The 22310-nt window shown below is 41.9% G+C and overlaps 1 protein-coding gene across 2 annotated transcripts; it reads right to left on the bottom strand.

The window, feature by feature from the left end:
- Positions 1–9754: 9754 nt before the first annotated feature.
- CHRNA9 (cholinergic receptor nicotinic alpha 9 subunit) lies at positions 9755–20354 on the bottom strand. 2 transcript variants are annotated; one of them, XM_008701504.2, is made up of 3 exons: positions 19841–20354; positions 13266–13798; positions 9755–10307 (listed from the first exon to the last, which is right to left on the bottom strand). In XM_008701504.2, exons 1-3 carry the CDS (start codon positions 20053–20055, stop codon positions 9769–9771), a joined length of 1287 nt encoding a protein of 428 aa, XP_008699726.2. In that variant the 5' UTR covers positions 20056–20354; the 3' UTR covers positions 9755–9768. The 2 variants fall into 2 exon arrangements, with proteins under 2 accessions (XP_008699726.2, XP_040481328.1); XM_040625394.1 differs by lacking the exon at positions 19841–20354 and adding an exon at positions 18594–18740.
- Positions 20355–22310: the final 1956 nt, after the last annotated feature.

Below are 22310 nucleotides of genomic sequence, written 5' to 3' on the forward strand. Positions count from 1 at the left end.
TTTTTTTTTTTTTTTTTTGTACTGGTGTGCTTTGATTTCTTTCCCTTTTGTATGTCTCATAGAGATTTCTTCTTTATGGTTACCATGAGATTTACCTGAAACATCTCAGTTATAACAGTCTATTTTAAGAGGATAACAACTTAACTTCAACCACATACAAAATCTCTACACTTTTACTTCTCCCCTGAATCCCACATTTTATGCTATTATGGCCCACTTTACATCTTTCTCATATTGTATATCCACTAACAAATTATTGTAGCTATAGTTATTTGAAATACATTTGTCTTTTAACTTTTATACTACAGTTAAAAGTGCTTTGCACACCATCAATACAATATTTGAGTATTCTGAATTTAACTGTATGTACCTTTACAAGTAAATTTTGTATTTTTCATATGTTTTCATGCTGTTACTTAGCCTCCTTTCAGTTCAGCTTGGAAAAAATCCATCTAGCATTTTTTATAAGGCAAGTCTAGTGGTGATGAACTCTTCAGCTTTTTATTTCTCTCTCCTTCAGTTCTGAAAGACAGACTTTTCAGGTATGGTATTGTTGGTTGGCAAGCTTTTTCTTTTACCACTTTGGCAATAACTTCCCACTTCCCTCTAGCCTATAAGATTTATATTGAGAAAACTGCTAGTAGCCTCTAGGTGGTCCCTTATATATCCCAAGTCTCTTTCTTTTGCTGCTTCCAAAATTCTCTTTGCCTTTCACTTTTGACACCTTGATTATCATGTGTCTTGGGGTAATTTTTCTTGGGTTGATCCTGCTTGGGGTATTTGAGCTTCATGTATCTGGATGCCCATATCCCTCCCAAGATTTGGGACATTTTCAACCACTATTTCTCTAAATAAACTTTCTGCCCTGTTCTTTCCCTCTTCCTCTGGTATTCCCATAATGCATATATTCATTCTTTTGATGGTATGTCATAAGTTCTGTATGCTTTCTTTACTTTTTTTCATTTTTATTCTCTAGCTGGCTAATTTCAAATGACTTACCTTTGAGTTTGCTGATTCTTCCTTACGCATGATCCAGTCTGTGTTGAGCTCTCTTTTGAATTTTTCAGTTCTGTCATTCTGTTACTATAGTCCTTAGCTCTAGGATTTTGGTTTGTTTTTGCTCTATGGATTTTTGGTGTATTTTTTATGGCTTCTATTTCTTTATAAAACCTCTCATTTTGTTCATGCATTGCTTTCCTGATTTTGTTTAGTTGTCTACCTGTGTTCTCTTACATTTCATTGATCTGTAAGATGATCATTTTGAATTCTTTGTCAGGCCATTTGCAGATCTCCATTTCTTTGGGGTCACTTATGGGTGCTTATTAGTTTCCTTTGGGTGTCACATTTGTCTGACTTTCTATAGTCCATGTAGCCTTATATTAGTATCTATGCATTTGAGGGAGGAAATACCTCTTCCAGTCTTTATAGACTGGTTTCAGCAAGTAGAGTCCTCCTGTGCCAGGTCCCTAGACTGATAATATTGCCTCCTGGATGGCAATTGAATGGAGTTGGAGCTGGGTCATGTGGCTCCTACTGGGTCTGCCATAGGGTTTACAGTTGGCAGGCCTGTTACCAGAATTTTAAGCAGATGTGGATTGACTGGTCCCTTGGGCTGGTGTGGATTCTGCCTGGCTCCTGGGTGGACAGGACTGCCTCTAGAACCTTGGTCAGTAGGCTGTCACTGGAACAAGGATCCGCTTCAGGATTCGTAGATGACAGCCCTGTTACTAGCATGTGGATGAATGTGGGTCCTGCCGGGTCATTAGGAGGGCTCTCCACTGGTCACTGGAGAGGAGGGGTCCCTGGGAAGACAGAATTTGCCCCAGACCACAAGTGATAGGGGCTGGAACCAAGTCACAGGGCTGCATTAGAATCCACATTGGACCAGAGTTGTTGGGCCTGCCTTTGGAAACATGAGAAGGATGTCTTCTACTGGGTCCCTGGCTGGTAAGACTACTCTTGGACTGCAACTGACAGGGGCTAGAACTGAGTCATAAGTCTGCTTTAATGTCATGGTCAGACTGAGGTCAGTGGGCCTACCTCGGGAAGCATGGTTGGTTATGTCTTTTCGTGGTTCTTTTGGTGGACAAGAATATTCTTGGCCCATGGCTGAGAGGAGATGGAGCCCAGATGCAGGACCATTTCAGGATATAAAGTCAAACTGAGTTTGGCAGTCTTACCTCTGGGGACATGGATGGGCATGTTTCCTTCTGGGTCTCTTGGCAGATGGTACTTGTGCAGGGTGGCCAAATGGGCTGTAGCCAAGTTCATGGGGACTGTTTCCAGGTCTGTAGCCAGGACCACAGTTGATGAGGTTGCTACCCAGACATGTGCCTGTCTTCTCAAAATGGCTCTCCTCAGTCTTCGGCTCCATTAGGGTTTCACAATCTCCTATCTGGATCTCACAGTATTACCACAAAGGCACTTTGGTCTGTGAATGGTTGCCAAATTGTTGTTGCTGATTGAGGGGACCTCTTAGTTCACCACCTTGCTGAAGTCCTCTTAGATTTTCTTACAGGATTGCTGTTGTTTGATTTTGTTTAATCCATCTTAAATTAGTATTTGTAGGGACACCTGGGTGTCTCAGTTAAGCATCTGCCATCAATTCGGTATGATCCCAGGGTCCTGGAATTGAGTTCCACATCAGGCTCCTTGCTCAGCAGGAGACTCTTCTCCCTCTGCCCCGCCCCCTGCTCATGCTCTCTCCCTCTCCCTCTCTCTCTCTCTCTGATAAATAAATAAATAAATAAATAAATAAATAAATAAATAAAATCTGTAAAAAGTTAGTATTTGTATCTTATTTAAGATTGAGGTGCATCTTTTTTTAACAGAGAGCCTTTCCTCTCTGATCTGAACTACCCTCATTGATGTATATTAAAGTCTCACATACACTGAGGTCCATTTCTAGATTCTCAATTCATTTCCACTGATTTTGTTTATTTGCATTTGTCTGTTTCTAGCCTAATCCTAATTTGACTTATTTATCATGACCTCCACTATCTCCTTAGGCACGTACCCCCACAGTCTTCTTTTGTATATTTTTCTTGACTGTCATATTTAGTATTCATTCTTCCATATAAGCTTTAAGATTCAATGTCTCAGGTAAGGGTATATATCTAGCTCAGTCTGAGTCACATGCAGAGAGTGAGAAGCCAGCTCTGCAACTCTTTTTTAAAACATCAAACACCAAAGGTCTTATTTCTAAACCCTTCTCATAATGAAGACCCAAATCACTCCTGGGGTCTCAGACTCTCTCAACAAAAAAGGTCTGATTACTTCTCTTTTAAGACATAGTAGAGTGGTTACTTCCCATGCCAAGAAGATAATTTATATTCCCAGGGTGAACAAAGGAACACCTCTTACTAGAGCAGCAGAAAAGAAAACACATATGCACACATTTTTTAATTGCTGCTATATCATATTAAGGAAGTTGGAATTTATTCAACTTGTAGGTATTTGGTTAGCCATTTAAAAGTTTTAGGTGGAAGAGTCACAAGATCAATTTGGCAGTGGCAAAGAAGATGAAATAGAAGGGGAAGAAACTGGAAACAGGAGGCTCAGTCAAGGTACTACTGTTAGAGTCCAAGCAAAGATGACAAAGACCTTAAATAAGGCAACTGCCAGACATAGAGAGAAAAGAGGACAGCTTTGAAACCACTTAGCAGGTAGGATTGACAGGATCCATGATTGATTTGATATTGAGTTACATAAGAATCCATAATAACTGCCTGATTTCTAGCCTGGATGATAGAGTTGATGGTACAGATAAATGACACAGAAGCACAGAGGAGGAGACTTGGGTGAAATGTAGATAATGACCTTAGTTTGGAACATGTTGAATTTGAAGGTCTGTGAGACACTGACGTGGTGATACTCAGCTGACACAAAGATTATATTGGGTTTGGAACTAAAGGGAGTGCAAGACTGAATAAGTAGTTTTCAGGACCACCAGGATATATGTGGTAGTAAAAACCATGGAGGAGGAGAGCCGAGACGGAACACTGAGGAACAGCAACTTATACCAGAGGAGATAGGAATTGGAGGCAGCCAGGGTTTCTGAGAATTAGCCATTTAAGAAGCAGAAAGTGGTAACACAGAAGGCAAGAGAGAAGAGAGGTGAGAAGGAGGTCAGTTGTGTTGAAGGCAGCAGAGAGGCCTCGGAGGTCCAGTGGATTTGGCAATTACCAAATGGTGAACTTTGCGAGAGCAGTTTCAGTTGAGTGGGGTGAAAAGATGTCAGATTTTAAATGTAGAGTGAAGTCAAAGAATGAGAGAACGTGCCGGGTGTCTCCCCTTTGTCCCTCCAGATCCATGCTCTACCCTTTGCCACTCTGCTCTCTGTCCCAGATCAATGGCAACATCAACAGAATACCACTGAGTGACTCCATTGAGTTTGACTAATAGAGAGCCCTGGGGGGAGACTGGAGGGAAGAAGGAGTGGGGTGGGGATATATACTCCCCCAATTCCCTCCTTATGGAGTCTGCTACATTCACTCAACCAAAGGTCACAACTCTCCCCAGCTGGGTTCAGGTAACCACTCTCTCCTGGCTCCTCTCAAGCCTCACTGAGAGTGGTAATAGTTCTGCTTTTCCAGTCCTAGTGTTCTTTACCATGCTTTGTTTTCTCTACATCCTGTCTACACCTCTATTACTAGTCCTTTATTAAACCTTCCATGAATCATCCTGACTTGAGCACACCATCTGTATCCTGCTGGAGCCCTGAATGATGCAAGGAGGAAGCCTGGCTGGGAAGAGCAAGAGTTAGTGAGGGAAGGTTTTTGTCATGGGGCTTATTTTGTAAGGGCTAAAGAGGTTTGGCTATATTGACAAGCTTATGAAGTTTCCATAGCCAAGGCCTATTTCAATGGTGTGATCTGATAGGAAGGAAGAAATGGTCAGAGCTCTTATGCTAGCCTCTGGGCTGGATGACATTATTGGTGGCCTCACCACTATTTCCTAAGACATTCTAGAACCTGTGTTTCCAGTTTGACCAAGACAGCCCATTGCCAGGTTTGCCCACGGCTGTGTTGGCAAGTGTTGGTCTGAGTCATGAGCTCATGGAAAAGTAGACATGGAGACTAAAGGAGAAAGAACAAAGGTCAGGACCTTGACAAACCCAGGTACGCACCTCAGTGCACCAAGGCAGTTGGACAACAAACAAAGTCATTGGTGTTTTTTTAAACTTTGCAAGGCTCTGTAGGAACCAGCTCACCTTGCCAGTCTCCTCCCTTGCTCTCTTGTGGGTTTCTGATTTGATCGTATGGCTCTGCCTCATCGGCCTCCTTTTGCTTTCTCAAATAATAATCAAGCCCTGTTCTTCTCTTGACCCTGAATTCTGACCATTCCATTGCCTGTGACCTGGCACTTTCCCCAACTCCTATTCCGGCTAACTCCTTCTCATCCTCAGATTTCCTCTTAAATGCCACTTCCTCAGTAGGCTGACCACCCAATCCAAATTGGTCCCCTTTGTTCCTCTTCTTCAGTGAGCCCTGGACTCCTCTTTCTTGTAGTCACCACATTTGAAAATGTATTAAAGCGGTGGGACACGTGGGTGGCTCAGTCAGTTGAGCATCTTCCTTTGGCTCTGGTCATGATCCCAGATCCTGGGATCGAGTACCGCATAGGACTCCCTGCGCAGTGGGGAGTCTGCTTCTCCCTCTCCCTCTGCCTGCCACTCTCCCTGCTTGTGCTCTCTCTCTGTCAAATAAATAAATTTTTAAATAAAATAAAATGTATTAAAGTGGAGAATTTTATTTGGAAAGTCTCCTAGATCCTCTTACAAACCTTTCATTTTTGTTTGTTTTTACCTCTAAGTCTTTTATTCATCTGGGATTTGTTTTCAGTATATAGTCTAAGGTAGGGGCCTTTCACAGTCTGTGTTTCTAAAAGCACTTGGTTGGACCCTCTTACAGCTCTTCCTTTTACTCGCTCATCTGCTAACAATCGCTTCACAGCTGATGACCCCACACTAGGTCCATTATTGCATACAAAGAAGATATCCTTATCCCAAAGGATAAAAAGAGAATAATGACAGAACTTCTGGGCACGAGGCCCAGAGAGGATCTTGGTATACTTGGGAATGCAGACACATAAACTAAGAAATGACAGTAAAACAAGGTAAATGCTTTAAAGCCATGTAATGATTATAATCTCCTGGAATTCTGGTAAAGAATGTGTTTCTATTCATTTCAGTCTCTCAGTTTGTAGCACTGTGTCTTACCCACTGAAATCATTTAACAGATGTTTTAACAATTAACTGGAGTGTTAGATCTTTTCTTTTTTGAGCTTTTACTTTTTGCCGAATTTCCAAACTCATGTTCACTACTTCTAGACATCTCTACCAGTATGTCCTACAAGCATTTCCAATACAAGATGTCCTAAACAGAATTCTGTCCTCCAAAACCCAATTCTCTCTTACTCTTCACTTCAGTTTCCTGGATAGAATGCTCAGTATCACTCTCTCTCTGACCCCACATCCAACCTGTCACCATGTCTTGTCTATTTAGGCCATAGATACTTCATTTTAGATAATAAATGACTCATTTACTTATCCCCACCATCTTGGGTCATACCTTCATTATCACTTCCTTGAGTTGGTTAAAAAAAAAAAACAACAAAACATGCCAACAGATCTCTCTGCCTTTTCTCTCCTTTCTCTAAAATCTTCTAATTGCCATTACAGACTTGTTTCTTTTTTTTTTTAAGATTTTATTTATTTATTTATTTATTTGAGAGAGAGAGAGAGAGAGCACCAGCGGGGTGGGGAAGGGGAGCACAGAGAGAGAGGGACAAGCAGACTCCCCGCTAAACAGGGAACCGGATGTGGGGCTTGATCCCAGGACCCTGGGATCATGACCTGAGGTGAAGGCAGATGCTTAACTGACTGAGCCACCCAGGTGCCCCCACAGTCTTATTTCTGAAACACAAATCTGACACTATCACTATCTTTCTTAAAATCCTTTTGTGGCTCCCCAATATTTTTGGGATAAAGTTCAAATTTTTAAAGCCTGGATCAATAGAAACGTCTTGATCTGGCTATAGACAAATCTATCCCAAACAAGTAATCTAAAACATGGAAAAAATTATATACACAGAGCTGTTCATTGAGTACTATATTAGCTTTTTATTGCTGTTCTAACAAATTACCACAAATGTAGTGCCTTAAGACATCACAGAAGAAAGACGAAAAGATCCCTGGACTTTACCTAGATTTACCTTTGTGTGGATGAATAACTTTTCTCTGCTTAAGTCATGCTACGTTGAGTTTTCTGTTATGTGTAGTCAGATGCAACTGTAACTAATCAAAGTACCTCTATAATTAAAATAAAGAAGAAAAAGTGGTCTGACTCCAAGTTATATTTCTCTAATTCCTCATCATCCATTCCATGAATAGGCCAAGGCCTCTGTTCTAAGCTCTGCTCACACTCTTTTCTTTTCCCTAATGCTTTCTAATCCCTAATGCCTTCTGATCTCTACCCTACTTCTTTCTCAGTTTAGCAAATTCCTGCTCATCCTTCAAAAGGCCAAATGTTAAACCCCCACAACGTTTTTCCCAACTTTTCCCTCAAACAGATTCATCATCATTGTTCCCATGGCATTTTGTCAAACGTTCTACTCACTTGAGACACTATATTTTGTCTATTTTCTTGACTGTGTCCTCTGCTGAACTGTGAGCAACAGAAGGGTCAAAAACCCTGTTCTGTATTTGTTCCCTCCAAAGCTGACATGGCAGTCAGTATATAGTAGGTGCACAATAAATACTTTTCAAATAAGTAAACATAAGAATAAAAAATATCTACATATTTAAACCAAATATCATCCTCTCCTTCCTAGGTAAACCCCTGTCTTCTCCCCATTTCTGTTCCTTTTTTTGTTTATTCTATCGGTAAAAGAAGAGTTGAGTTGATAGGTAATGGTTATCAGTACTTGGATAATTGTCATCAAGGTGAAAGTGGGAGGAATTTGATGACACTTTGGAAGTAGGAAAAAAGTGGAGAAGCACAGGAAGTAATTTAGGGCAGAAATTCAGAATTAAGAATGAGAATCCCTCAGTCTCTCCTGTCCTAAATCATGATCTATCATGCTCAAAAGCAGTGACTTTAGCAGACCTGGCCCAAACTCAGAGCCACAGTGATGAGGGTCTGAATCCCAGCTCCACTTACCTCCTCGTTGACTGTTGAGGAGGTAGGTCACTTCCATCCACCTTCTTCTTCTTCTTCTTTTTTTTTTTTTAAAGGATGCATGGACCATCCTTTTTTTTTTTTTTTAAGATTTTACTTATTTACTTGACAGAGAGAGAGAGACAGCCAGCGAGAGAGGGAACAGAGGCAGGGGGAGTGGGAGAGGAAGAAGCAGGCTCATAGCGGAAGAGCCTGATGTGGGACTCGATCCCAGAACACTGGGATCACGCCCTGAGCTGAAGGCAGACGCTTAACGACTGAGCCACCCAGGCACCCCCATCCACCTTCTTCTGACACAGTTTCCTTCTCTGAGAAAAAGGACTAGAGGTACCTGCCTGGCTGGCTCACAGAATTATTGGGAAGCCAAAAAGGATCAGACTTGTGTACAAGATTTGCTATGACACCAATGCCAATGTGAACCACGTAGCTTTATCTTATGTAGGACCAACCCAATAAATGCTTGGTGAATAATTGAATGAGCAAATGAATGAGCCCAGTTTCCTGATTATCTTGTTCAAGTCAAAGACTACATGCAGGAACAACTTCATCTTTAGGGTTTATATAAAATATAACCACTATATATGACATCATCATCATGAAGAAAGTTCTCTTACCCATTAAGTTGCTGATTCTTAGACTTTCTTTATATGGGACAAAACTTTTTATTTCATTATTTGAGAAATGACTGAAATGCACCAGTCCTGAGAAAGGTAACATTGCAACTTAAATCACACTAAGGAATCCATGATTCATTTTTTAAAAGCATGTTTTAATAGGGGCTAAGTGGTAGGATAGGGGGGCGCACCACCTGGGTGGCTCAGTCGGTTAAGCAACCAACTAGGTTTCAGCTCAGGTCGTGATCTTAGGGTTGTGAGATGGGGCTCGTGCTCAGCAGAGAATCTGCTTCAGAGTCTTTCCCTCTGCACCCCCCTCCCCGAACGCTCTCTCTTTTTCAAATAAATAAATAAAATCTTTTTAAAAATAGGGGCTAAGGGGAAAATGAGCTTTTGTTTTTGCTTTAAATTTTAAACAGTAATGTAAGGTACTGTGTTATCTGCCCTGTTAAAGGGGAAAATAATTGTGTGATCTAGAGGCTATAAAAAGGATCTTTTTTTATTTCCTTCATCTTCCTACCCTTGAAATTTTGGACCTCTTGTTTAACAATTTTTTTTCTGCTGAACTTAACAGGTAGCTATAATATTGATTTGAAATTAAAAATAAAAAGTAAACACAACAGGGATGATTGGGTGGCTCATTCGGTTGGATGGCCAACTCTTGATCTCAACACCAGTCTTGATCTTGGGATCGTGAGTTCAGGCCAGAGAAAGAAAGAAAGAAAGAAAGAAAAGAAAGAAAGAGAGAAAGAAAGAAAGAAAGAAAGAAAGAAAGAAAGAAAGAAAGAAGAAAGAAGAAAGAAAGAAAGAAAACACAACATATCCCCTAACTTTTAGACATATATTCATTTATATATATAAATTATATATATGTATTTGCATGCATGTGAGTGTGTGTGTGTAAATCTGACTTGGAAAAATGTTAGAGTGGATCACAGGGAATTTTATTGATTTGTCTCCACACCAAATGCGCCCTAATCTGCTCTTGCGATGATCAAAACAGTCATCACGAACACCATGATGAAAAAAACCCACATGAAGAATCGGTCTATGACTTTTGCAACCTTCTTCCACTCGCTCCCCTTGGAATTGGTGGCCTTGTGGTCTTTGAGGCACTTGGCAATGTACTCGATATTCCTCGTCAGCACCTTGTACCGCGCACAGTAGCTGTCAGCATCCTGCGGGTTCTCACCATGGCACCCCAGGTCATTCTTTACCAGTTTGTTTATTTCCTTTCTGGAAAGGCCTTTGTTTCTGTCTGTCTTCAGATTTGGCTCTGGAAGTTTGCCATAAACCTTTGTGAGGTGGGTTCGCTCCCTGTCGTGGCGGGGGCTAAGGCAGCTCTCACCCACATCATAGACACACAAGACCCTGGACATGTATTTCAGGATGACGACCCTGGCCCAGTGTGGCACCGGCCGGGCCTCAGCCCCACAGAAGTGGATATTCATCACCATAATGGTCAAGGCGGTGGAGGCTGTGATCAAGGCCATTGTGGCTATATAGTATTTGCCTGGAAAATAACCACAACCAAGTTAGCTTAAAATTGTCCTCATGTTTGGCTCAAAAATACACAAACACCTTTTCTAGGGAAGCTGTATGCACTAATGGTTACCAGTATAAGCTTCTGAATCAAACTTTCTAGGTTCAGATCCCAGCTCTGTCACTCACTAGACTTGTAGCCTGGAGCAAGTTATATCATCCTGCTAAGCCTCAGCTTCCTTCTCTGTAAAATAAGTATAATAATCGGATCTAATTCATGGGACTAGGGTGAGGTTTAATTGAGATGGTACATGTAAAGTTCTCAGCACTGACTCTTCACTGAGTTAAAGGTTTCTAAATGTTTGCTGAGATCATGATGTGAAAAAATTCCACTTTCAACAAATAATCTTGGGCAACTCTCAGAATTGTCTTCAGACCTCATTAGTATTGGTTAAGGAAGGAGACACTGTGTCACTATTAGTCTTTAACGTATGATTGCATAAAGCAATATTCATGAAAAAGGAAAATTAAGGAAAGAAATAATAAAGATAAGGGTACAAATTATAAAATACAGAACAAAAAACCAAAAAGATGAACAAAAGCAAAAGCTATTTGAAAAAAAGAATAAGATTGATAAACCTTTGACAAAGCCACTCACAGAATAGAGGCAAGGTGGGGGGGGGGGTAGAGAGGGAGGGACAATGTAAAAGAAGAAATAACAGAATAGAAATTTAGAATACAATAAAATAATATTTACTGTATGGTAATATATTTTAAAACCTAGATGAAATTTCTAAAAATACATAAGACATCAAATTTAGTGTAAGAGAAACGAACATTGGAATAGAAAATCTCCAGAGTTGGTTTTATAGGTGAGTTTTACCAAACTTTTAAAAGGTAGATAACTCATACCATGCGAGTCAAGTTGTTCCAGAAGTAGAAAAATTGCCTAGCTTACGTTATGAAGTCAATTTAGCCTTTATTCCAAAAGTAACAAGAAAGGAAGTATTAGGGCCATTTTACTTATAGGCATGTTTGAGAAAGTCCTATAAAAAGTGTTAGCTAACTAAATCCAATAGAATGATAATTCATCACAATAAAAGAGGGTTTAACTCAACATCAGAAAACCTAATTCACTATATTAATGAAGTAAAAGAGAAAACCCAGATGTTAATCTCTATAGTTGAAAACAATGCGTTTGATAATGTTTGTCATCCTCTTATTATTTGTTAAAAGCTCAAAGTAAACTAAAAATAAATGGGATCTTTCTTAATATAGTAAAGACTGTGGGTCAGAAGGTTAGACCAAATGCCTTGCTTACCCAGAACACTAAAGCACATTTCTATTAGATTGGAAGTGCATTTCATAGGTGCTGCAAATAACAAATTGTCATTGTTAATAGATATGCTCTGTGTGCCCCTTTTCTAAAAATATATATTTAAATTATCACAGAAACAGAATAAGTAATGTTTGCAAAATTTCTGAGACTTGTCCGAAGACAGCTCTCTTTAGAACTTTAGCCAGCTTGCTGTTGAATGTCACTCCTAAAGGAGAGAGATCTGCCCATTGTTTTGCCTCAAATAGGATTATAATTACAGGTCATCACTGTCAATCATTTCTGTCTCGGGAGAGGTCCTCGAAATGCCAATACACCTCTTTCTCTTTATTAGTGGTGGGGGGGGGTTGGAGAGAACTTCCTGTGTCTATTTCTCAAAAATGTGTGTCTGTGTGTATTTGGGTCCATATGTTGGTGTGTCTGTGTTTTTTTGCTTTGAGAGACATAACAAGGAAGAAATCTCCAAACAAGGAAACCAATGTAGTAATGTCTGAATATCAAGTCCTACCGGATTCAGTCGAGGATAAAAGGGCAGTACAGTATCCCTTTCATACTGGCGTCTAAGTCTCTGCACATTCTGAAATTCCTCCTCATTGTTTACTTTAAGGAACTAGAAATCAGGTCCAGCTTCTGCTTCTGGGAAGCATCTGTTATAAGAGCAAGTCGTGGAGGCAGAGGTGTTGGAGCTGAGTAGGTCCTCGGTGGGACGGGCCAGGTACGGAAGGTATTAGGAGACGTCTCAAAATGAGATAGGGAGGGGCAGCTGGGGGGCTCAGTCCATTAAGCCTCTGCCTTCAGCTCAGGTCATGACCCCAGAGTCCTGGGATCAAGCCCCGCGTCAGGTTCCCTGCTCAGAGGGGAGTCTGTTTCTCCCTCTTCCTCTACCCCTCTGCCCCCTTGTGCTCTCTCTCTCAAAAATAAATAAATAAAGGTTAAAGATTATTCTATTAAGGGTAGATGATGGGCTGAAAAATCCAGTCAACCATTTCTATCCTGTTTGCTGCTCTTTCCCAAGAAGAGATCCCATGTGCTGTGAAAAGATAACAGTCACTACTTACTTCATACTTACCATATGCCAGCTTCTGCACTAAGCAATCACACAATGAGTAGCAATTACACACACTTTCCAGGTGATGAGGTAGAAACTACAAGACTAAGTAACTTGCCTAAGATCAATCGTTAAGAAATGAGCGGTGAAGTCAGAGTTCAAAGGCAGATTTCTTTAACTTCAAAATCAGGACCATGACTTCTAAGCCAGTGCTAAAGAAAGTGCATCAAAATCACCCAGAAGTCTTGTTAATGCAGATTGCCAGGACTCGCCCCAGAGTTTCTAACTCAGCAGGTCTGGGGTGGGCCTTGAGAATCTGCATTTCAAAAACGATGCTGCGCGGTGGGTCCAAGGATCACTGTTTGAGAACCACTGCTCTAAACTATATTGACTCTCCTTCCTCTTTTGTGTAAACCCAGAGATCATAAGACCAGTTTTGGAGAATAGCCATCTCTGCATTCAAAGATGCCAACTGAAGACACAAATGAAGTATGTGACAGCCTGTGTTGAGTCTGCAGTTGACCTAATGGTTATGAGTTTAAAGGAACAGATACAATCCTACTCACTGCAAAGCTAGGCTCAAAGTGTAAGACGCTTGCACTCACCAATTAGAGGGACATTTTCTGAGGCCGGCATGATCTCTGCCACCATGAGCTGAAACACAGTCATGGCCAACAGGATGGTCACTCCCAAGGAGACCTTTTCCCCAGAGGCTGCTGGGAGATAAAAACTCAAGGGAGCCAGAAAAGATATGAGGACACAAGGGATGAGGAGGTTGACAATATAGAAGGAGGACCTCCTCTTCAGGAGGAGAGTGAATGTCACATCCGGGTAAGGCTCAGAGCAGCACCCATAGGAGATCACATTCTTCACAGCAGGCATGCCATGGACCTCCCACTCCACATCTTCGATGAAGTCAGAGAGGTCTCCACTGTCTAGGGCATTGAATATGTCCACCTGGTTGCCATTGTAGGTCCAGGAACCAAAGGTCAGGTTGCACCGCTGGTTATCAAAAGGGAAATAGGTGACATCCACGACACAGGAGCTCTTGGTGATGGCTGGTGCATCCCAGGTGATCAGCCCATCATACCGCAGGACCACATTGGTGTTCACAGGCTCAGAAGATTCATCATCAGCCCTGGAGGTCAGAGGAGGAAAACGAAAGCGCTTGTCGAGACAACTCATCAACTTCCTTCCTCCAGACAGCTCACCGACCTGTGCCCATCCTTTCAGTGTCTCTGGCAATGGATCATCATTCTCCCTATCATCCTGGCTGAAAGTCGGAATCAGCTCCCATTTGCCCTTCTCCTTCATCTCCTGTAACTACTCAGGGCCAAATTCTCTTGGATTCTTCCTTTAAAACATCTCTGCTCTATGTTCCTTCCTCTTCATTTCCAAAGCCCCTCTCTTAGTCCAGGTATAATGATTCAAACATCTAGATAAAAAGTAAATATGTTGAGGCTAAAATCTAACAAGGAGGCTCTGCTTACCTGATTTTGTTAACTTTGGGCACAAGAATATTAAAAGAGACTTTTGTTGCTGTTGGAAGAGTTATACATGTTTATTTGAAAAATGCAGACAAAAATTCATTTATCCAGGGGTGCTTGGGTGGCTCAGTCAGTTAAGCATCTGATTCTTGGTTTCAGCTCAGGTCCTGATCTCCCAGTTATGAGATCGAGCCCCATGTTGGGCTCTGCACTCAGTGTGGAGTCTGCTTCAGATTCTCTCTCCCTTTCCCTGCTGCTCACTCTCTCTCTCAAGTAATAAAATCTTTTTTAAAAATTCATTGACCCATAATCCAAGAGATAATAATTTATTCTAGATATATCTTCTCTTTGCTTTATCAACATTTATGCCTGGGTACAGAATTTCTATTTTCCTTTAGAGACTGACTTTCTCCGCCATCATTGCAAGGCAGATGAAATGTTGATCAAGGTGCCCCAGCCTCCCCTGGCCAGGGGCTGGCCATGTGACCCAAGCTATATCCAACGGATTCACTCTCCCTGGAGTTTAGATCTTAAGCAGAGTGACCCAAAAACCAGAAACGGTCACCCTGGTGATGCCTCCTTATAAAACAAATAGATAAACCAACTCAGTAGTCCCTGCTGTCTCAAACTGTAGAGCAATCCCAGTCTACCCAGTCTGTCCTTTCTAAGAACTGGTCATTGATTTTTTTTTCTTTAATTCTGGTAGCTGTACCATACACTTCCAACAAAGTCCTTTTTTCAGAAGGTAGCCAAAGTCAGTTTCCAATGCTTACAGCCCTAACTGATAAGTTTTAATTAGCATTTAATGCATGTTTTCCAGTCTTACTTATTATTTTTTCCCTACAAAATGTATTATGGCTAAATATAATGTGTATCCTGGATTGGATTCTGGAACAGAAAAAGTACAGTAGTGGAAAAACTAATGAAATACAAATAGTCTATAGTTTAATTAATAATATTGTATTAGTTTTGACAAATGTACTGTCGTTTTGATGTAACACTAGATGTAACATTAGGGGAAGCTATGTGAAGGGTATATGGGAACACTCTGTACCATCTTTGCAACTTTCCTGGAAATCTAAAATTATCCTGAAATAAAAAAGTTAATTTACCCAAAAAGAGGATGATATAAAATTTAAAAGGTGGTTATTCATCCATATGCTCCCGCAACATTGTTTTCATGGCTGATAGTTTTCCTTTATATTCCATTATATAGATATGCCATACTTATTTAACCAATCCATCGATGTTCAACATTGTTGTTTCCAGGTTTTGCATTTACAAGCAATGCTGTAGTTGAATCTTTGCATTTTTCCCCTGACTCTTTCCTTAGATTAAATTGCCAGAAGAAGATGTGCTGGATCAAAGAACTGGCGTGTCTTTAAATTATTTTTTCCCACTTATTAAAAATTGGGTGCCACAACATTAACTGTAATGGTCTGCTTGAAGTGGACCAAATCAGACCATTACAGTTAATGTGTGGTGCTCGATTTTTAATGAGGATCATTAATGACAGTTTAAAGAGAAGGATCTTTAATATGGGTCTTTGTGAAGTTAACAAGATGAAGTTTTTTGAAAATCCCTGAACCTAACCTCTGTAATGATGAGAAATGTATACAGTTAGCGGTATGAGAAGTGAGCATTATGATGAACTGAGAATATCACTCACCCATCCTACCTTCCTTGGTCTAAGAGGAGAGATCTCAGGATCAGAGAGAATCTATTTGGACAATTCCATATTAAAAAGAAGTCCCCCTCTTTCTTTCCAAGGCTAACTACCCTTCTGGTACATGATTCCTTTCCTCCCACGTCTCCTTCAGGATTTTGCATTTCTTGGTTCCTCTTATTCTCTCTGGCTCATCTAGACCCTTCCTAATGCTGCTGTTCCCCAGTATCTCCTACCAACTTCCCGTCTTCTCAGGAACTTCCCACGTCCTGCCTCTTTCCACACATTGGAAGTGATACACGATGCTGTCATTTCCCCATTTTGCTTTAATTCTTGCAATTTGGCTTCTTCCCAACATGTGCTTTTTCAAAGGGCATTCATGACTTGCAAACATACAAATCTAAAAACCTTTCTAAGTCCCTATCCTGTTCAACTCTTCCCAAGCACTTCACACTGTAGGTTGTTCCTAGACATCCTTTCTTCCCATGGTTTCTATGACACAACTCTCTCTCTCATTTCTCCTTCTACCCCTTTAACCATTTCTTTTAAGTGTCTTCTGAAAATGTGTGTAGTGAAGAGTTTCACCAACTTTATCTGCAGCCATTTTCTCTCCTTCCTGAGTAGTTCTATAAGGACTCACAGGGCTTTTGATATCTCTTTCCTGACCTTCTTTCCAGGCTTGAGGATTGCCTTTTCAGTCCCTTCATTGGTTGCCTCCATGTGGATGTTCCTTTGGTCTTCCAGACTGAACAGGTCCCACAGCAAACTCATCATCTTCTTCAAACCTGTTCTCCTTCCCCTCCTTTACATCCAATCTCAACTAACAAGTCTGCCATTTTCTCAACCACTAGATGACTTAAGCAAACCCTAATGCTAAATTCTAGACAAATCTTTCTGAATATGATAGGGTACTCAATTCCTCACTAGTTCTAAAATCCAAATGTTAAGATGACCCATGAAAACCTAACCATTAGAACTCTCTCATAATAAATGCACATTCAGAACTTCTATAACCCAGTCTCTACTCAATCCAATGTCATGAATCCTTGCAGCCTCTTGGGCTAACCATGATATTGGCCAAACAACCTCACCAGAACTTTGAGCCCCAATATATTTATTCCTTAACTGATTCGGTAACAGAGCCAGTGTCTGCTTGAATAACTATATTGCTAAAGAGCTCACTACCTCTTGGGAATATCGATTGTTCAAGTTATTCGTTATGATTATTTTTTAAATTATTTATCTTCCCTTTAACTTTTCATTGTCTTGGGTTTTATCCTCTAGAACAATTTCTCTCTTTTTCTCTATCTTATTTTCTCTTTGATTGCCTAACAATGCCATCAAATCTTCCCAAGGACTTCTGGCTTCCAAACTAAGCATCAACAAATTCAGCTGGTCCTCACATGAAGTAGCTCCCAGATCCATCACCAACCTGATCACACCCCAACATGTCCAACCCCATGGATTCAGGCATGAGCAGCAAATCTAGATGTGAAGCATCTTCCTGCCCAAACTATCTTTATCACACTTGACTGGATCACTACCACATAGCCCTCTTTCCTCTCCCCACCACCACTCAGAAAGCCCATTTTGTGGTCTACAAGGTTCAATGCCAGCTTCTGAGAAATAATGAGAATATTATATCTGGGATCAGACGAGTCTGCGGGTCCAGGGATTCAGCTGGAAGGACCAGGGTCAGGGAAATTGTTATGACCGAGGTCCCTTCTTTGTCTGATCCTGTAACTCTCTTCTAGTCTCATTTTAGCTAGGAATGCAAATGACATCCAACCATAGCCACATTTAGAGTTTCCTCTAAGTAATGAAAATTTGACATTACTGAGAAGGAGAATGCTAAGCAGAATAAAGTATCTGAAACAGAACTTGCTTAGACAGTAGGGAAGAGAAGACTAAAGAGTCAACCCAGAGGAACAGAAAAGAGTTGATTAATCAGTGTGATGAAAAGATTCTGTGTGTAAAAGGGACAGGGAACAGAACTCACACACCTCAAGACCAATGATCTGGGGGAAAATGGGGACATAATTTACCAAAGCCACAATAGGTGTGTGTGAGCTCATGAACACACAACTGGTTTCTGGAATAAGCAGGGCCTGGGGCAGGCTTAACTTAGGCGACCATGCAAGCTTGCAAAGAAGCATGTCAGTAAGAGTTAGTCATGGCTTCAGTCAACCAAAGCAGGAGGAAGAGGAGAACCAGAATTCTGTTTGTTTTCCCAGGAAGAACTGTCAGAACTGATAGAATGCTGTTAGTGATCTATGTCAACTATATTCTCTGATTACCTGCACCCTGTGAGTGAGAGGAGTTAATGGACAACATGGCTCATTCTCTTGCCTTCTGTGTGTGTGTGTGTGTGTGTGTGTGTGTGTGTGTGTGAGAGAGAGAGAGAGAGAGAGAGGGAGAGAAGGGGAAGTGAACCAGAATAATAAAGCACTAGCCTTGAGATGCCATCTTGCTTGGAAAGGGATATGGAAGGGCCCTCTGGCCACCCAGAGTGGAGGACGGTCAGCAGGATCAGTGCCATGATTCAATAGGTCATGACCCTCGGATGAGCTCTCTGAGGAAGGAACAAGGCTAAAATCCAGGCTGCAACCCACCAGTGTTTCCTCCTGAAGAGACACTCATAGGGCTGAGCTCTCAGGAGAGTACCCCTGAACTGCCCCTCATTCACCCTGAGTCAAAGAGGAACCATTCCCAACCCACAGGAGCTTGGGTTCCTGAATAAAAGAGAGAAGCTCCTTTGACAATATGTGGAGCAACCGAACCTGAACTGTGACAGAGCTGTGTGGTTCCTCCTTGAAGTGCGGTCCACGAACCAGCGGCACCAACCTCTAGAGCTTACAGACATGCAGAACATCAAACTCCACCCCGACGTACTGGATCAGAATCTGCATTTTAACCAGCTCCTCGGGAGATTCATGTGCACTTCACAGTTTGAGAAACATAAACCTTCTACCCCTTCACTCAGAGCCCCTTGCTCTGAAACCAAGAAAGGGCAACTGATGATCTTATGATCTAGTTCCTCTTCCACTGCAGTGTTCAAAATCCACAGGCCAGCCGCTAGCTGGCCCAATCCGATTTCATCTTAGTAGTATCGTCGTCATTGACACATGGTCTTGGAGAAGGGAGCACCACTATTATGGGTTGAATTATGTCCCCCCCCCCCAAATTTATATGTTGAAATCCTAGCCCCCTCAGAATGTAACCTTATTTGGAATAGGGTCATTGCAGATGTAATTAATTAAGACAAGGTCATACCAGAGTAGGGTGGGCCCCTAATCCAACATGAGTTTCATTTTTATAAAAGGGAAAAAATGGACACAGATAACACATGGGGAGAATGCCAGGTGAAGAGGAAGGCAGAGATCAAGGTGATACTTCTACAAGTCCAGGGACAACAAAGGCTGCCAGCAACCACCAGAGGCCAGAGGAGAGTCATGGAACACACTCTCCCTTACAGCCCCAGAAGGAACCAACCTTGGAGAGCTAGCCTCCAGAACTGGAGAGAATACATTTCTGCTATTTGAGCCCCCCAGTTTGCAGTGCTTGTTACTGCAGCCCTAGTAAACTAGCACAGCCCACAATATAGTCTCTCATCCAAAAGCAAATGTAGCTCTATGTTTTATGACCTATTATTTTATTATCTAAGATTTTATGATCATCATTCCAGGGCCTAGGTACATGAATTGGTACTTAACTTCAAGTATGTTTTAAACATTCTTTTTTCAGGGGAGTCTAGGTGGCCCAGTCGGTTGAGCGTCTGCCTTCGGCTCGGGTCATGGTCCTGGGGTCCTGGGGTCCTGGGGTCCTGGGGTCCTGGGATCGAGCCCTGGGTCTGGCTCCCTGCTCAGCTCTACCTCTCCCTCTGCTGTTCCCCCGGCTCGTGCTCTCGTGAGCACGAGCTCTCTTGCTCTCAAATAAATGAAATCTTAAAAAAAATTCCTTTTTCATTATGTTTAAATTCTGTTAAGTCAACAAGTTCATTCCTGAGAAATGACTGACTTGTACTTACTTGTTATATAGGACAATATCGGGCCTCCACACCAGGTCACTGGGGATCCTGATGGAGTCCAGTCCATCATACTGGTCTCGATCCCACGTGAGATAGGCGTCATGCCAGATTTGGCGGATCCATAAATAGGCGGTCAGAATCTGGTTTCTTTCATCCTGTATGAGTAACCATGATATAACTCTGTCCAGGAGACACCTCAACCAAACGCCTTCCATCTCTAGAACACTTGTTCTTCACAACAGACATTCCACGAGCACAAATCTTTCATTAAATAAAGGAGAGCTTTTCTAGTCTATCCCTTTGACTGACTGCCAAAACCATATATATTTTTTCCTGCTTCATTTAGTGTTCTGAATAAAAAGTGGACAGGTGTTTAAGCCATCAATCAGATCTTTGCGTGGATCAACAACCCAAATTTCTCTGAAAATTGATCCACTGATGATTCACTTGAATGAGAAAGTCAGGAAATATCTACAATGTACAGAGGAAAGTCTTTCAAGTTTCATAACTTTGTGTAATTAAACACATATAAGCATGAAAGAAGATATGCCATCTTAACACACCACCTTTCTTTTTTAAAACAGGAATAAAATTCGTAAAACATAAAACTCACCCTTCAGCCGTGTTTAAGCGTATGGTTCAGTGGTTTGCAGTATGTTCATGATATTGTGCAACCATCACCACTATCCAATTCCAGAACATTTTTGTCAGCTCTATGACCGTCAAGCCATCACCCACTATTCCCCCGTTCTTCCCACGGTCTCTGGCAACCACTATTCTGCTTTCTGTCTCCAGGATTCTGCCTATTTCGGACATTTCATAGAAAGGGAATCATCTGATGTGTGACACCATCTCTGTTTAGATGATCAAGATTGTTGCTGTTAACGGTCAGGATTAGGTAACATTTAGTGAAATTACTTTCGTAGAGCGCTTCCTTCCTTGGTATTCCCTTCCCCCACCAGCATGTACATGTTGCTGTCTGTTCTCATTTCCTCTCAAATTCCAGGTAAGACACCTCTTTGGAAAGCGTGGTTAGTTTCATCCTAAGCACTGTTTCAAAGAGTCACCACTTGATGTTACTCACCATGTCCTTAATCTGAGAAAGTGTAATCTGTAGGGTGACATTCAGGACTTTATCTGTATCTTCTACTGGACGGAGAGCATTGGAATAATCTTCAAAAAGGTCATTAAACAACTTCTGAGCATATTTTCCATCTGCTGTTTCTACAGCTGCTCAAAAAGAGGGACCTGGATCAACATTCAATCTTGTGTATATTTCAAGGCAAAGAACAGCAAACTGAAGATTAGAACTGGGCACAACCCAGCATCAGCTAGAAACAAGCTTTGGGTATCTGAGAGTTATTTTTCTGGCTAGTCAATAAGAGGCACGAACATTTCCTTGCAGTTAGAGCATTGGTTCTGTTTGCTGGCCCACTCCCACGAAAGAAGTGGCCCCAAATGAGTTGAGGTGGTTACACACCCATCAGCCTCTTACCTCTCAGTCTGGAGACAGCAAAGTAAATCCAGCAAAAGAAGATGCAGGAATGGGGCCAGTTCATCTTTTTCCTGAGCCTCTAGAAATTCTTGGCTATGCAGCAGTCTTCCACTTCCCTCTGTGAATGGGAAGGGTCTGGGTACAAAGATCGCACTCTGCCACAGTCTTGCCAAAGCAGATGGAGAGCTCCGGCTGGCAGTGCACCTAGGGCCCGAGGTCCTGAGATCCAGACCCGCCCTCCCTCCCTCTGGTAATCCGAGACCGCCAGCTCGGCCACAGAGATATAGGAGCCTGGGTGGGCTAGGTCAGGCAGTGCTGATCCAAGGAAACTGTCTCAGCTGAGGGTCCCTAGCCACCTTCCCCAGGAACATCCAGACCAAACTTTCAGAGGAAGCCAGGTAGGAGGTCAACACCCCCCAAGCCCCCAAGACTCTGCAGAAGGAAATAGACACTTTCTACACCTGCAGCAAGCAGATGGAGCCTGAGTCTAAGGACTAAGGGAAGCCAAGCAGACCCTGCCACAGGGCCTCCTCTGGAAAGGCTCTATCGATGTGCTTCAAGTGGCATTTGAAGAGGGAAAGAGAAGCAATTCCACGATCTCCAGAACAGATTACCTTCTGCTTCAGCTCCTTCAAGATCGGGCACAGATCTCGAGTGGTAATGTGTGTGAGTGTCGGGGGAGGGGATGGGAGAAGCATATTCACTCCCTTTGGAAGCAGCAGCACTGCGAGTAAGATTTGGAGTCCAAGACCTAGGTTTAACTGCAAGCCTGAACCCTTCCTAGCCCTATCATACTGAGCCTTCCTGAGCTGGAGACCAGGAATATATTATTCGCTGTCTCCCAGATCTACTGGGATATTTCATGCAAAAGCACCATGTAAACGTTAGTGATTTTTCCTCTGATTTTGCAGATCCAGAATGTTTATAATCACCAAGTCACCCAGGGTTTACTACCTCCAAAAAAAAAAAAAAAAA

Source organism: Ursus maritimus, unplaced genomic scaffold (genome assembly GCF_017311325.1).
Source record: "Ursus maritimus isolate PB19 unplaced genomic scaffold, ASM1731132v1 scaffold_8, whole genome shotgun sequence".
NCBI lineage: Eukaryota > Metazoa > Chordata > Mammalia > Carnivora > Ursidae > Ursus > Ursus maritimus.